The following is a 15,454-nucleotide window of genomic DNA, read 5'->3' on the forward strand; positions in this document are numbered from 1 at the left end:
GTTTCCGTTCCCGGCCGGAGAAACGACCGGTCCGAACGAAATCGTGGAAACAGAGGGTAGGTAGCAGGCGTTTAAAATATTTCACGCTAATTGTAGGAAACTTTGCACTCGTACGCGGAGAGGATCGTTGTGTAAGAGATAGGGACCAACGTGGAGAGATCTGCCACGATGTTCGTTCAAACGGGTGTAATTTTATGCAACTTTCTGTTCTATTTCGCGATTCTCGTGGCGTGATTGTGAATTGTGATTAATTGTTCTAACGTTCTGGTGGAATTTTAGTTTGATTTTTCGGTGTATTGTTCGAGGGTAGTTCGATGGAAATTCGTCGGTTATTGTTTAAACGTTATTGTGGAAGAAAATTGGGAGGATCGAGAGTCGAGTATGGAAATATTGAATGGTAAAAGTTTCAACGAGTATCGATGAAACTTTTATAAAAGGTTTCCACGGTTATTGTACCGCGAGATATGTTATTACCTTTATACTTGTACGTAACGCCTCGCGCGCACCTGTGGCCACGAACACCTTACTTATTGCTCCTAATATCTCCCTCCTTAATGATTTTAATTAAACGCCACTCGCGAATCTAATTGTTCGTTCAAACAGTTTATCTTGACTGTTTCCAGGTAATCTAGGGGAATTATTTTTAGTCGTTACTGTTGGGTAATTCGTGTTCGTCTACTTTCGTCACTTTCATTTGCTACGCTCACTTTCCTGCGTTAATTGATGTGTCAATGCAAATTAAGCTTTTCGTGCCCTTAACGAGAAATACCGAATTACTAAATATTCATTCTATATTATCGACAATGTTTTTATTATTCAATGTACTATTTAACGAAATAGGTTTTCGCACAAAAAGGCACACTACCACTTTCTGCTACCGTAACTTCCCCCAAATTCTACGTTAAAAAATACGTAAACATAATCGCTGGAGTAAAAATAGAACCATAAGTACGATTTTTCTCTGCTGCTAAATTCCTCTTATTTCCCCACGACGAGTGCCAACGAAAACATCGTTTCCCGAAGAAAAGCTCGTTCGTTTCTACTTACTCGCTAATCTCCACTCTCGCCTACGTGCAACATGCATACATGGTCAAAGCTACGTATGCACGTACATTCGGATCCTCGAATGTTCAGATGGCCCCGCAGCACTCTGCCACTAGTAGCTCATTTGTTTTCCATTGGTCCGTTCGTGTAAACGCGGACCTGGTTCGTTCGTTCGTGCGTGATGTTAACAGAGAATTCGGTTTTTCCCTCGTACCCTCAGAGATTATTCTCGTGGAGGGTTTCTGTGCAGCGTCGACATGCACTTACCCTCGGATAGACAGGCAGGGTTCCTAAAGGGTGATCCCATGACAGTAATCCGATACTTGACCGATACAGGTCGTTGCGTGGGATATGAAACACGTGTTTCCGTGGGTGACGGGCCCCGCCACTTTTGGAATATTTATCAATATATGCCCGAAACCGACGTCCGTTCTTTCTCTTGGAAATCGCGCGCCTTTCCGAGTAACCCCGTGGAACCTGTTCATTTAGAACTGCGTAAAGTTTCAAGGGTTGCGCGTGTGCGTGCGTGTGTTGGAAAGGATGTAACGTTGCTGCGGTTCTTCAGAGGCACCGTGGAAAATTGTTTCGCTAATAGGAAATGTAAATTTGTTGGGTATTCGTGACGAGGATTGGCAAGGGCGATCGATGAATTATAGATGGGGGTCGAGCGTGTTCAGGGGATATTCAAGGTGTTTGGTTTGCACCTGTTTGGATTAGTGCCGATTGACCAAATACTTGGAAATATATCCTTTGCTTTTAGACGGTTCGATGTATTCGGTGGTTGTATTAGATCTTGTTCTATCAATTCGAACTGTGTACGATTTTCATATGAAAAAGTGAAACCTACTTATTCAGACGCTCGAGACTTGTTTCGTTGGAAAGGTTAGATTATACATACTCGAAAGTAGAAAATGGATTCTAATCAAATTCAAGTGATTTTCTTTTACGAATTCGACCTGCGTCTGAATAATTAGAAATCCTTCGTATCACACGAGCCAGTATCGTTATTTCGAACTGTAACTACCTAAATTCCTTAATTACAAATATGCTATTAATAGACAAAACGTCGCCTTTCAATTCACTTCCCTTTTAGAGCACCGCTGTAAATAGAGTGCTCGATTACAACCCAGAATTCCCCCCGTAAAATTCGAAACTATCTGTATTTACCAGCGCGAAAAGCGCGCTCGTTAAAAAAGTACATAAATAAACACGCTCGTTAAAAACCACGATGAGAAGAAGGCAACAATATCTTCGAAAAACTCGATAGAAATATCCACATTTGCATAAAAATCGGTCGATTTACAAACTTCAAAGCAATCTTCGAACTTGATCGAAACTTTCACCCACTCTTCACCGACTCCGTACATCACGAACAACGTTCGCCTAACCTATAAAAAACCATTCCATCCTACTGGCGAGAATCAGTTCGCAGTTGGTTTAATTCGGAGGTGAATCGCGGCGCGACGCCAGACAAACGAGAGCGGCGGCACAAGTGTTTTTCGGAGGAGGATTCTTTAGGGTTCGCTGGTGGCCGAGCGACGGAAGCTCGGTCAGTGTCTCGGCCACCCTCGTGCCGTGCAGGTTTGCGAGGGAGGAGACTGCTTGTTCCCGGCATCCCCTCTAGATATACATACATATCCCCCTCCTCCTCTATCCCTCTCTCGACTTAATGCCAGTACGAGCGCGCGCTTTCGAACGACGCGTCGTGTCGGCCGCGAGGGACGATCAGTCTGTTCTCCACGTTCTCCACGCAAGGACGATCGCCGCCGGCAATCCGTCCTCTAATCTGTGACACGAACTTTGACCGCGCTCCCGCTTACTGCCCTTCCTCTCGCGATCGTCTCGCTTATCGCCTTCTCCTCGATGACGTGGTCTCGTCAAGTTCCTCGATCGGCGTCGTCGGCTGAACCTCAGTAGCGATTACGGTTTCGTCGCGTTCGTACATACGTTCCATCGTGTCACACACCTACACACACACATATACGCACGTTGATTTTTCTCGCGTTTCGTCTAAATCATCTACGATCTCTTAAGTTCTACCTTCATCTCACGTGTCTTATTTTTCTTCTCATTTCTACATCGTGTTACCTTGTACATTGTACACGTACAAGGGGGTGGTTTCTCCTCTCGTTTCGTCGAGATAAATCCTCTTTTTCATTATCTGTCGCCGTTGTTGTTTCATACCTGGACAAGATTTGTTCGATACAATAAGAGTTCTCGTCAATCGTGAAACAATAACACGGACATGTGATCGGTGTACATACCCTTACGAGAAAGTTTTTTTTCCCGCGTTTCCGTAGTGGTGGTTCTCGAGTTGTCAGTGGAGGGAGAGCCTGTACGAAGGTGAAACGAGAAGAGGGTGAAAGAGAAATAGTGGCAAATGCGTTGGTGTAGACGGTAGTACGACGTACTGGTCTTTTATGGCCTAGGTGGTACGAAAGGGGAGCCGTTCGTTGTCGTATCGGCCGAACCACGATATCATCGAGATGAGACTGCTGCCGTTGCTCTCGATCCTCTGTTTGGCGAGCCGGTCCGCCGATTGCCGGGCCGTCGACGCTGATTCCACGAAGGACGACAATGCTGCCGGTAGGCATAGGTGCAAATTCACCGCGGAAGTGCTGTTGAACACCAAGTTCCCGCACGGGATCAGCGACGACGTCGACGTGGACATCTGTAAGGCGGGTAAGCGTGGAAAACATTTTCTCGCCGATCTCACGAGCGTGTGACGTTTCCCTGAATGCAAATAAGAGAAACAGGGGTCTCGCGTATTTTTAATTTGGTATTTTGTTCTTTGGTTTTTGCTGTGGAGGGAAAGTTCATTTAGTGTGAATTTATCGAATACGATACAGGTAGGATTTGTGAATGTATATTTTGAATTTCGATGAATAGCAGAAGCGTCCCATAGAGCTTCGCAAGTGCAATTATGTAAAGCGTACGTCTCGCTCTGAAAATGGTAAAAATGTGTACGTTATCAGCAGCATATAGTGTGAGATAGCAAAGAAATTTTCATCTTTTTCCATTGGTTTCGTAATACGCGTTGCGAAACGGCTGGCAGTAGACGATATAATTACGAAGAAGCGTCGTTACGCTTGATACAAAATTTGCATGCTATTGCAACATATCGGTGATCACAACAAAGTGTGTCGCTCGAATATTCGTGGCGTATCGCGATGAACGATTAATAACGCGCGGTCTCGCCAATTTTACCCTCCAAACACCAAACACCAAAACTCACCTGAAATATTAAACAAATCCCAGCAATAAACATCTTCCTCCCGAAAGAAACCAGCCAAAAAGATCTTCAGATGACATAAAAGTTGATCAAAATTCTTCTCGATTAAATTTCCACGCATAGAAAGTTCAAAATAAAATTCACCCTAGCTCAAACTAGTAATTACAACTAAATCTGGGTGACCAAACAATTACTTAGTTTTTTTAAAAAAAAAGAGAACGTTCAATTCTAATTCAAACGAACGCCACAACACATTGTTCTTTCCGAACAGATTGTAAATACTTAAAAAAAATTCCCATATTTAAAAGAAAAAAAAAAGAAACTATCCATTGATCGTGAATCGACTCGATGAGCATTTCTCCTCGAAAAAAGAAGAAAAAAAAGAAGAAGCACCGACAGAGTATTGCCCGAAGAGGAACCCGGACAATTCAAACGAAGAAGCTCGCCTTTGTTCTTTCGTGGCTGGCAGTCGAGGCTCGATCGAGTTGGTCAAGTGAATCAAAGGCGAGCTACCGTTTATATTGTTGCGCACATTGATTCCATTTCCCTGCACGAGGTTTCGAATGAAAAGCGAGAAGCACAAGACGGAGGCGGGTATAGGAGGGGAGGCTAGAGAAACGAGTGGCCAGACCGATCTTTCGTGAGAGCATAAATTGGGCTCGGTGCTTTCCGAATTAACGAGACCTCGACCGTCTGAAGCATAAGGGACAAGCTCTAGATTGGCCCAATCGAGAGAAGGAGAGCGCGTATCGCTCCGAAAGGAGCCACTGACCGTTATTGAAGGACCTCGTCCAATAATCTTTCACTCTCTCAGGACCTTTAGGATGCTCATTGTGCCTAAGACTTGAGCATTCGACACACGAAGGGTCTACAGCTAGCCAGAGCATCGTTTGTTATACATATAGGGACGGCCGAGGAACGAACCCTTTATCCTTTTCGAGTGATTATCCTGGGCGTGCCTCCTGAGAGAAGCGCACACCACAGGGAGAGCTGCGAAACTGGAACGGTCGTGAACAGAATGGAAAACGACGCGATGATCCTTGGAGCAGGGTGTCGGCCTTCGAAAAAAAAGATATATAGATGCAGCCGAACAGTAAGTAGGTATAACAGAGAGAGAGAGAGAGCTAAGAGAACATTGTCCATCGAGTTTCACTTCGGTATCTAATCTTTATCTGCGGAGGAAAAAAAGGAAAGACGTGTTACTATATACTCAGGCATTATCGTTATTGTCAGCCGTGTGCTTGTTCAACGATTGTTGGTTTATCGTTGACACTGACCGACGTTTCTGTTTTTCGTGGGGCCACTGGCATGATTCCGATATCGGGCTAATTCGTTCACGAATAATAAGGATAATGATAATTGTTATTTTCCTAGTAATGATAAGTAACACGTTCACCGTTCGCTGAACCATGGTATAAACGAGGAATGTTACGAAGATAATTAAATTGACAGTGTTATTTAAAAAAGACGAGATAATTTGTCATTTTCTTTCACAATTAGGTTATTTTTGTAGTTGTACTACTTGTACGTATAACAAGTGTAACAAGACGTATCGAGAAACAGAGAAAGCAGAGGATGCGAAGTGGAATGGAGAAAAAGAGAGAGAGGAAAGAAAAATGGCAGGAGAGCTAGGTAACTTTTTTAATAGTTCCGAAACTACAGAGAGGAATTCGAAAAAGGAAAGCAACGTGTTCGACAGCTTACAAATCTTTCTTCGAAATAACTCAGAACGATACATACGCTTCTATTTTATAAATGGCGGGATTTTTCGTCGATCAAAATAGAGTGCATACCCTTGTATCGGTTCTCAAGTCTCACACAGAGAGTTTGCTTAATTCTTAATTGAGTTTGTAATCGATATGCGACGGAAGTTGAGAGTTCTCGAGGAAGCTTGATCAATATCGGTCGACAGGGCGGCTCGATTTTCTTTTCCATCCTCCACCACTTTGCAAAATTTCCATCCCCCGGCGGAAGAACCGCTTCCTCTCCTTCGTTCGGCGGATATTTTACAAGTTTCTTCGAAAACAGTTTCTTCTTCCATCCACCGGGATCTTTGTCGAAGCGTTTAACCGAGACTCGTTTATCCTTTAATCTGCCAGCAAATAAAATACCAGGCGGAACCTACCCAAATAACACGAATCAGTTCCATGTTGCGGAAAGTTAAACACCGATGAACATCGCGGGTTCAGAGTCGCGTCGAAAAAACGCAACGGAAACTACAACTTTTCAGCCGTGTTCCGCAAAAATACGCGAACTTGATCGAAGTGGGACGAACTTTCTTTCAGACCGGTATCTTACTGGGAAAACATTAATTTCCCAGTTTGCTCGGTTCCCTTCATCCCAGATTCCTCGAAGGGAACCCGCCACGAGTACTGCACAGGGTGTCTCCGAATTTTTAATGCAACTCGAAAAAGGGTTGAAAATATTTTAAGGAAAAAACATTGTTCAACCCTTTTCAGGGTTACTATCATTTTGGAGACACCCTGTGTACGAAGGTTAATAAAATTCGAATTAGGATCTTCCACTTTGGGGCACTCGAATTCTTGAAATTTGGCTTGCACCAAGGTGCCATGGATCTTTAGATTTCGATATCCATCGAATTAAGATTGAAACACCTTGTATACGAAGGTTAATAAAATTCTTTACAAAGACAAAATTTTTAAATTAGGATTTTCAACTTTGGGGCACTCGAATTCTTGAGATTTGGCTTGCACCAAGGTGCTATGGATCTTTAGATTTCGATATCCATCGAATTAAGATTGAAACGCTCTGTACACGAAGGTTAATAAAATTCATCGCCTAGACAAAATTTTTAAATTAAGATCTTCGCCTTGGGGCCACTCGAATTTTTAGAATTCGTCTTGCACCAAGAGCCAGGGATCCATAGATTTTGCAATCACGAGATTTTCGATTTAGAGATTACTCTACATTTTCCACTAATTTTTTTAATATCGATTCACCTCTTCTCGGGTTGTACTAACTATTCAGAGACACCCTGTATAACCAATCGACGAGATCCTCATGGTGTTCGCCATTGAGTACAAAGAGGAAGGGACGGCTGGTAATAAAGTGCTAGACGAATCGGCATCGATTATGTCCCTCGCTATTGCTAATTGCGGCTCGACGACGAACAAACGGTCGGCCTTCCGCTTTATCGTTTGCAAATTTGCTCGATGAACCCGCGAAAGAGATAGAATGGAAGTGAGAGGAGAGGTTGTATCAGGAAATGGAAGGGTTGGGGGAGAGGGAGAGCTTTGAATTATCCCTCTTTCACGGAAAGTTTCAGCAATTTAGATTAAGATCAAAAGGCAACCGGATAATACCTTGAATACCTACCGGCGATGGGACTGTTGCGAACAACTTGTTATGTCTAGCTTACACTTACCTTTCTTATGCGCCACCGGGAAAACAGCCTCTCGATTCGATTCTACGGATTCCTGGAGAAGGGAGGAAGGACTCGTCACGATGAGTCTGGTGGCTTTTCGCTTCGTTGTCCGCGGGTTAATTGCGTTTTCGCTGGCTATTGATGGTTTATAGACGATGGTGTCATTTCCTTTTTACGAACAGAAGAATAGTTTCGTGAATTCGTTATTTTCTTACGAATCATTTGTCTGGTAATGGAGAGGATTAGATTTTTTAGACATTTCTTAGACATTGGACATTTCTATGAAAAGAATTAATGGATTTCATTTTTTATATTCTTTTGTTTTTTAAATTGTTGGGTTAGGCTATTAACCGATTGGTATTCGGGAAGAAAAGAGATGTAAATAGCTACACTGTGGGTTTAAAAGTTTAAAATTAATAGACACTTTATTGCACGCATGAATTTTCAGAGAAGAATTGAAGATTTTGCTGTGAAAAGGAGGCAGCCCCATAATTTTCTGAGATTAAGTTATAGGTAGCATGTAAAAAGAAGTTCTGAACAGATCGATGCAAGAAAGAAGCAGATCCGATAATCCAATCCCAAGTTATAAGGATGCACCCTATCTCTTTTCCCCTAATTACTCCTCTAATATTTTTTTTTAAATTGTGTAGATTTCAGGTCAAATTTATATCAACCCTATTTTTATTACTTTTCCAAAAATTAGTACATTTCTCGTAACAAAGTCTTCAAATGAACGTTTATAAACGAACCGAAGGAATTTCGTATTACCGGAACGTACCGCGAAACAAAGTAGAGAAAATTGCTAGGAAAGGAATTACGTGGAAAACTTGCAAGAGATTCGATGTTGGTATAATCGAACAAATGCCTCGAAACTTTTGACGGCTGGTATAGGTAGTTGTTACATTTCCGTTACGAAGTACGTAGAAACACGCTTGTTTCACGTACGATCGGAAACTTTGTCAAGAAACGATCGTAAACGCGAGAAAAATAGAGAAACCGATCATTTTCCTCTACCACTATATTACGTTACAGACTCCCATAATCAAACCGTAAACCGCATACAAGTTTCTCCCTTTTTCTTTCACAAATTTCGCACGTAATGTTAACATTTTAAAGATCATCGTACACGTAACTCTTTACCCAGACCTGCAAACGCACCTTTACTCTTTCCTTTGTTTCTTTCCTCGAACACGCACGGTTCACGCCGGTTTGATACCGGTGCTAGAAAGAGAAAACTGTGGACAATGTGGGGAATTATTATAATCGCGGCACGTTACGAACGATAGTATCCATTGATTTTCAAGTGTATAATCAACCACAAGTTGAACGCATTTAACCCCTTAACTTGCACGCTCGAGTTAATTCGAGCGCGCTAAACAGGCCAAACTGTGCACACTCGAGATAATTCGAGCGGCGTTGTATTTGATGCTGCTATAATTTTTCACACTCGAATATATTCGAGAATTGAAAATAACAATGTGAAAGCTAAGAAAAAGAATCGTGTTATTGATATTTATCATTTACATAGGATTGTAAGCTATAATACTTATTTATTCGAAAATAAAATATAGCCTTTTTCCATGGAACAAAAGCGCAGTATATCGAAATTGTCCACTAAAAGAAAAGTTGAATCAGGAGTGATAAGATAAGTATTGTACAGTGCTTATGGTTACCGCGGGTGTGCAAGCGTTAATGGAAGTTCGCGTAACGATAGGAAATTAATAACGCAAGGAGAAACGTCGGACGCGTTGAGAGATAAAGAGGATGGAATTTCGGGAGAACATCACGCGTGAATATAAAAGTCGGGAAATTTTCACGCTCGTGTTTGCACAGGTGACTTTTCTTCACCGTCGTTCACCGGGCCGGAATTTTTTTCTTCTCATCAAACTCCAACCGGGTGGCCATTATGGAGGCAATTATCAGCGCGACTGACTTTTTCCCATCTCGATTCAGGTGGAACTTCCATGAAATTACCAGACCGCCGAGAAATGGGAGATTTTATTTCCCCATATCCATCTTTTTTCCAGCAGTTTTTATCTCTTCTTCCATCTTCGATATCTTCTTCTTGCGTCGACGAAAGATTTCGCGCGATTTTCCCCGTTCGTTTCTCTCCTCTTGTTCCACCCTTGTGATCGATTTAACAAGACGAAAAAAAACGAAGACGAGTAGTGGAGTAGCGCAACAATGTTTACGCGGAGAAAGAAGAGAAGAGACTGCCTTAGAAAGCGTCGGAGACGTCGGTCGCGGGTGCTTATTAGCGACGATGTTGCGTTATTATTTTTTCCCGCTCTATTAAAGACCGTGAAACTGGAGGAATTTACACGCGCCGCGACCCTAATGGCTGTTTTAAATATATGGAAAAAGTAATTGCGCCCAATTAATAGCAGCTCGGTTATCTCTAGGTGAAATTTGATCTAAATTTAAGCGAATTTACAAGGAGAAGGTAGTACGAAAATTATTCCGCTGGAAGATTGTCCGTGGCAACTTTTACCCGTTTAATAGCCGCCGGTGGAGTCATTTCGGTTGTGGCCACAATTACCGTGCAATTATCAATTAGAATAACCGCACTAATAGTAAATCATCCTGACGCAATCATTAATTATACAGGAAATTTCCTACGCTTTTTTCTTCCAGGTTGCTTTACAATTAAAATCTCCGTCGGGCTTGTGCTCGGTTGCGTGGCGTGCTTATTACAAAATATGCAGGCGCGACTCCCAAGAGACTCTCCGTGAGCTCATTGGCTGGAAAAATGCGCGTGCAAATGACAGGGAAACACTTTCTGTTATCTATGTAGTCCTTTACGCGCTGTATCTCTTCTGTAAACACCTATCGCGGAAAAATAAAATTTGCCGAATGGCGATCGTGAAACTGTTCGTTTCCAAACTGTTTGTAAAAGCGTGGCAGTGAAATAACATTAAACTTCATGCCTCTCGTTATTTACACTTGGATTGTTTTTCATATTGTGATACGATGGTATTAGAATTGTTTACATTGCCTCGCTTCGATGGTCATTCAAAACTCGTACCTCTAACTACAGGGTAAATAACACGAAAGAACATGGAGATAGAGAAAACTAATGTTTACATTTCTCCGAGAAAAGTGACTATGCCTAATTAATAGAAAAATCATTTCTCTACTGCAATAAGGAATCAAAAGTGCATTTAATCACGAAGCAACTACCACAGAATAACTCGGGGGAAACTAAAGAAAATGCACAACAAAATTATATCACCGATAAAAATTCAGCACTATCAAAGTCCATTAAAAAAAATTTAACATGTAAATTCTTCGCGAGAAAACTATGTACCTACCTCTTTTCGCTGAATCATAAGCAACATCGGTTTCTCCGGTACAATAAATATTCAGTGTCCATATATTAAACTACAAATTAACTCTCGTAGAAAAGAAAGAGAAACGAATCTCGAGTGGAGAAAATGTGATCGAGGAATTGATTAAAAAAAAAGAAAAGAAAAAGAAAAAAGAAGTCGAAAGGAGGGAAGAGGAAAAGTATCAGTGGCAACGAAAAGTCCCGCGAAGCGTGGTCGACGAGGAGGCCTAGCCGCAATTGGGACATGAAAAGGAGGTTCGTCGAGCGTGCATCAGTCGCGTGCGCTATAATGCATCTGGCTGCACGCGAGCTCGACGATACTCGAGCGGTCAGTCTTTTCATCGGGCCGAGTCTAAAGCACGCAGAACGGTACCTCGTGCTTTTTGCTCGTTAGAGCTCGGGACGATCTTCGCCGGCGTACCGAGCTGGATCTTACGTGGACGAGGATTTTCCAGATCGATCTTTCTCTCTCTCTCTCTCTCTCACTCACTCTATTTCCTTCTTTCGTTCTTTCCGCGTTCACAGTTCCCTCTGATCGTCGATAACAGGAAGAAAGAACGGAAGGAAAGAAGGGTAAGGGGAAAGTTGTGAAAGTTCTCCCTTTACCGAAATGCGAAATCTACCGGTTTACCGAACAGAGATATAGATCTGGAGATATATAAATATCGATTTATACAGAACCCGCGTGGCCGTGTATACGTATCAGGGAAGGACCGGCTTCTCAACGAGGCGCGCGGTGGAAAAGATAGAATTGAAAGCTGTACTTGGAGGGTTTCGCGTGTTTCAAAGGATTTCACGGTACGTCGGTCTATCAGCTGTTTATTGTGGATTACACGCGATTGCTACGTCGTTTTAGCCACGCTACCCGGTGCTTTGTTTTCCGCCGGGAAAATTGATCTATCGCGGACACAGCGCGGGAGATCCGCGCTTCTGTAGCTTCCGGGAGAGATCTCGGAATGTGGCGTTGAACATCGAGTTGCGAGAGATACAGCAGGTGATCTCTTATTTAGGTTCACAGTGTCACTCGCCGATAATGCAGTTCTCGAAAAAATATATTACACGTATCTCTTTTTATCGGCCGTTGTTCCTGTTGAGGGGATGAAAACAGCCCTCAAAGATAAGGCATTAGGACCTATTAGAGTTAGAGGAATTGTTTAAATGTAGAGAGTCTTTAAAAACATCCATTTGTTTAAATAATGTCTTAAAAATTCGTACTTTGTTGGTAATTGCTAATTATCGCATGCGAAATTGAGGGATGAAACGGCGTTTAGAGGACGAAGATCATCTGCATGAAATTCAAACGGTTCGCAGTTTATGCTTTAAAGGAGGTATGAATTTTAAAGACTTGTACAACGAAGAAATTATTATTAATTTCATAAACGACGAAGAGAGAAATTGCAGGAAGAAATGCTCGCTTCGTTAAGGCTTTTTCTTTCGTTTAGTTAGAGACGAAGAAATAATTCAGGCAAAAAGAGAGACCTCTCTGGTGACACTGTTGAATGAAAGTATAACGTATTTTTGTCTTTTGTTTATGACAATTGTAGTCGTAGAAGGAAGTATTTTACGCAAACAGACTTCTTCGTCGTCGCTGTTTAAAATTAAAGTGGTACAAACAAGTAGTCGGTCACTGTCGGTAGAGACAATTCGTGATTCAACACATAGAACGAGAATTTGCACGAAAGAAAAATAAGGGGAAGTTTTTATCTTTTTCAATTTTTCAAAAGTTTCCCTCCTCAAGTTAGAGAAACTCTTTAATATCAACGTTTATTCCCCTCGAACTGATGTAAAACACTATCCAGCAATTATTGCGACGCTAGAAGCACGAACTTCTCTCTGATTTTTACACGAGTCTCGTTTCTTCGCGGTGAAAAAGAATTCCTCCTTCAGAAGGGAGGGTTTTTCAACGGTGCCGAGCCGGTTACGACGGTCATTACGCGATGAATTTTAATGCATTTTAGCATTCTCGACATTTCCTATGACAGCTTGAAAGTTCCGCCAACTGCCCCTAACGGATGGACGTACTTTTTTCTTTCTCTCTCTCTCTCTCCTCTCCTCATCCTACTATTCCTTTTCTTCTCTCCTCTGCCCACGTCCTCTATTCAACGGGTCTCACTTTGTTTTTCGTTAAACTTTTATCTCCGCGAAACATGCGGTCAGGTTTTCCGTGTCTCCCACACCACGACTGTTTCTACGACGATTCACTCTTACGCCTCTGTTGCATTGTTTTCCCGTAAATCGACTGAATAGTGTATAATTCGTAGAGCCGGGCGAAAATGTCAGAGGTGGAGGATATTTTCGTCTCCATTCCGTAGGATTTTCTGGGGGAATAAACCGAATGGATTTTAAATATCACCTTGGTTACTTTAGAATTCTTTTTACAATCCTTTAACCCTTTTGGTGGACGAATTATTTCTTTTTAGAATTTCTCATTTATCTACGGATTATCGCATCTGTAATGGACACTAAATTGAGACCAATTTTTAATCGAGTGCTTAAGCGAGGCGTATGAGTCTCACTGGTCGTACAAGGGTTAAGCGTAAATGTCAATCTAGTCCTACGCTTTTGAACGAAATTAAGTTAAGCTGACCTGTGTGAAAATTCGACGTTTAAATCGTAGAAATTTTTAATATTTTTGAAATTATTTTGTAAGAATTTGAAAACGATATAAATTACACGAAGGAAATGCAACGTATTTTCCGTCGAATTTGTACAGAATGTAGTACCTTTTGTAAATATCGGATGCCTCCGTGGATGATAAGATTATTCAGACGGCGAACGTTCCACTTGATTCTTGAGCAGTCGAATAACTTGCATAACTTGCTACCGTGTTGCCACGATCGTTTTAACGTTCTGGATCGACAATCTGTGGAACGACAGCAACGAAAGAAACGAAGGTACATTCCGATATGCATTGCTGACTTGTCAAAATCGTGCGCGAAATGAGCGCAGCCAGGGGGTGGAGAACGATGCTCGTAATTCTCACGAGAAATGTTTCAAACTTCTCGACGATGTCTGCATGATATTGACGCGAATTCTTCATGAAAACCAAGAGGGAACGTTTCAATTGAAATTTACATTTCAAAATGTTCCACTTTTCTCTTTCACGAATTTCTTCCGCAATTCTTCGCCAAATTAGAAATTTAATAAAAATTCAAAGATCGAAAGTTAAGAAATAAAAATGTTCTGGTTTCATCCAGAGATCCCGATAACACGCAGCGCGAGCCAATAAATCAACCGTCTAAAAATCAAAATTCCTTGTCTCGACTTTCGTTCGTAATTGAGACTTCACGTCGACTTTGCTGCGATTCCCCGAGGAACTTGTCCATAAAATCAATGAAGCTCCATTCAGCTTCACTTTCAAAAGAGCTGGAAGTTACACCCCGTTCCGTGAAGGTGGATCATAGAAGTCCATCTCCATTCTGTCGTCGAATATGATTCTCGTTGAATTCTTATCGTCTTACCCCATTACCTTACAACTTTCTCAATTACTCCATCCCTCCATCTATATCTTAACTTCCATCATTTCCTTATCAAACGGTAATATCAAATTTTAGAAGCGTCCATATACAGGGTGTTCTCGAACTAGTAGCAAGGAAAGAGGTGAATCTACGTGAGAAAATGTAAATCGAAAATCTCGAGATTGCAAAATTTCGAAACCCATGGATCTATATCCTACATTAGTGCAAGCTAAATCCTAGGAATTTCAGTGTTCGAAAACTTAGAAAAATTTGTCTCGACGAGAAGTATTACTAACTTTCAAAGAATTTTACGACAAAGGGTGTCCTCCGAAGTGAAAAGGGGTGAATCTGCATTACAATAACATTTTTTTCGCAGCGACACTTGTCAGACGTAGCCGTAAGTGCAGACGTACTCCAACGAACCCTCAGCATCGATTTAATTTAGAAACGAAGCATCCTCTAAAAAAAAACGTTCCTCCACATATCTCATTAATTTTTCCATACAGATTCCACCCCTTGTCAACTTGCACGATCACTTCATAGACACTCTGTACAAACACAATCGGTATCTGGCAAAAGCCAGAACTCGTTTATCACCGGGAATAATTTCGCCTGCTAACGTAACCCGACGTTATAAATCGAGTTAAACCTTGTCAGACAGCAATCCCTGAGGATTGTCCATTTGGCAATTAGCGGACTTTGCCGTTGTATGCCGCTCTAAATACCGAAATTCGAGTGGCGAGGATAACTCGATTTTCGAGGAATCTCTCTCAGGTAACTCACGCGTGCTACCATAGGTGACCATCGCGACCTTAATCCCTCCCTCGAGAGGAGAAAAGATAGAGAGAGAGAACTACGTCCCTCAGGGCTGAATGGTGCGCATCGATATAATGCAGATGTAATATCACACCTCGCAGCAGTTACGTATCCGTGAGTATTCCGATACGTCCGCGCAATCACGCGGTTACGCGTTTCGAACACGCCTTTGCGCGGGGAATAGATATTCC

General features: G+C 42.0%; 1 protein-coding gene across 1 annotated transcript in view; it reads left to right on the forward strand.

The window, feature by feature from the left end:
* The first annotated feature begins 3,192 nt into the window (after window positions 1-3,192).
* Window positions 3,193-15,454, forward strand: part of LOC108576539 (tolloid-like protein 2) — a 63,027-nt gene continuing 50,765 nt past the window's right edge. Inside the window, exon 1 of the mRNA XM_017939551.1 lies at window positions 3,193-3,726. Within this exon, the coding sequence (XP_017795040.1) occupies window positions 3,531-3,726 (196 nt within the window). The 5' untranslated portion in view covers window positions 3,193-3,530. The remainder of the gene's footprint in view (window positions 3,727-15,454) is intronic.

The sequence above is a fragment of the Habropoda laboriosa genome, unplaced genomic scaffold (assembly GCF_001263275.1).
Source record: "Habropoda laboriosa isolate 0110345459 unplaced genomic scaffold, ASM126327v1 scaffold346, whole genome shotgun sequence".
NCBI lineage: Eukaryota > Metazoa > Arthropoda > Insecta > Hymenoptera > Apidae > Habropoda > Habropoda laboriosa.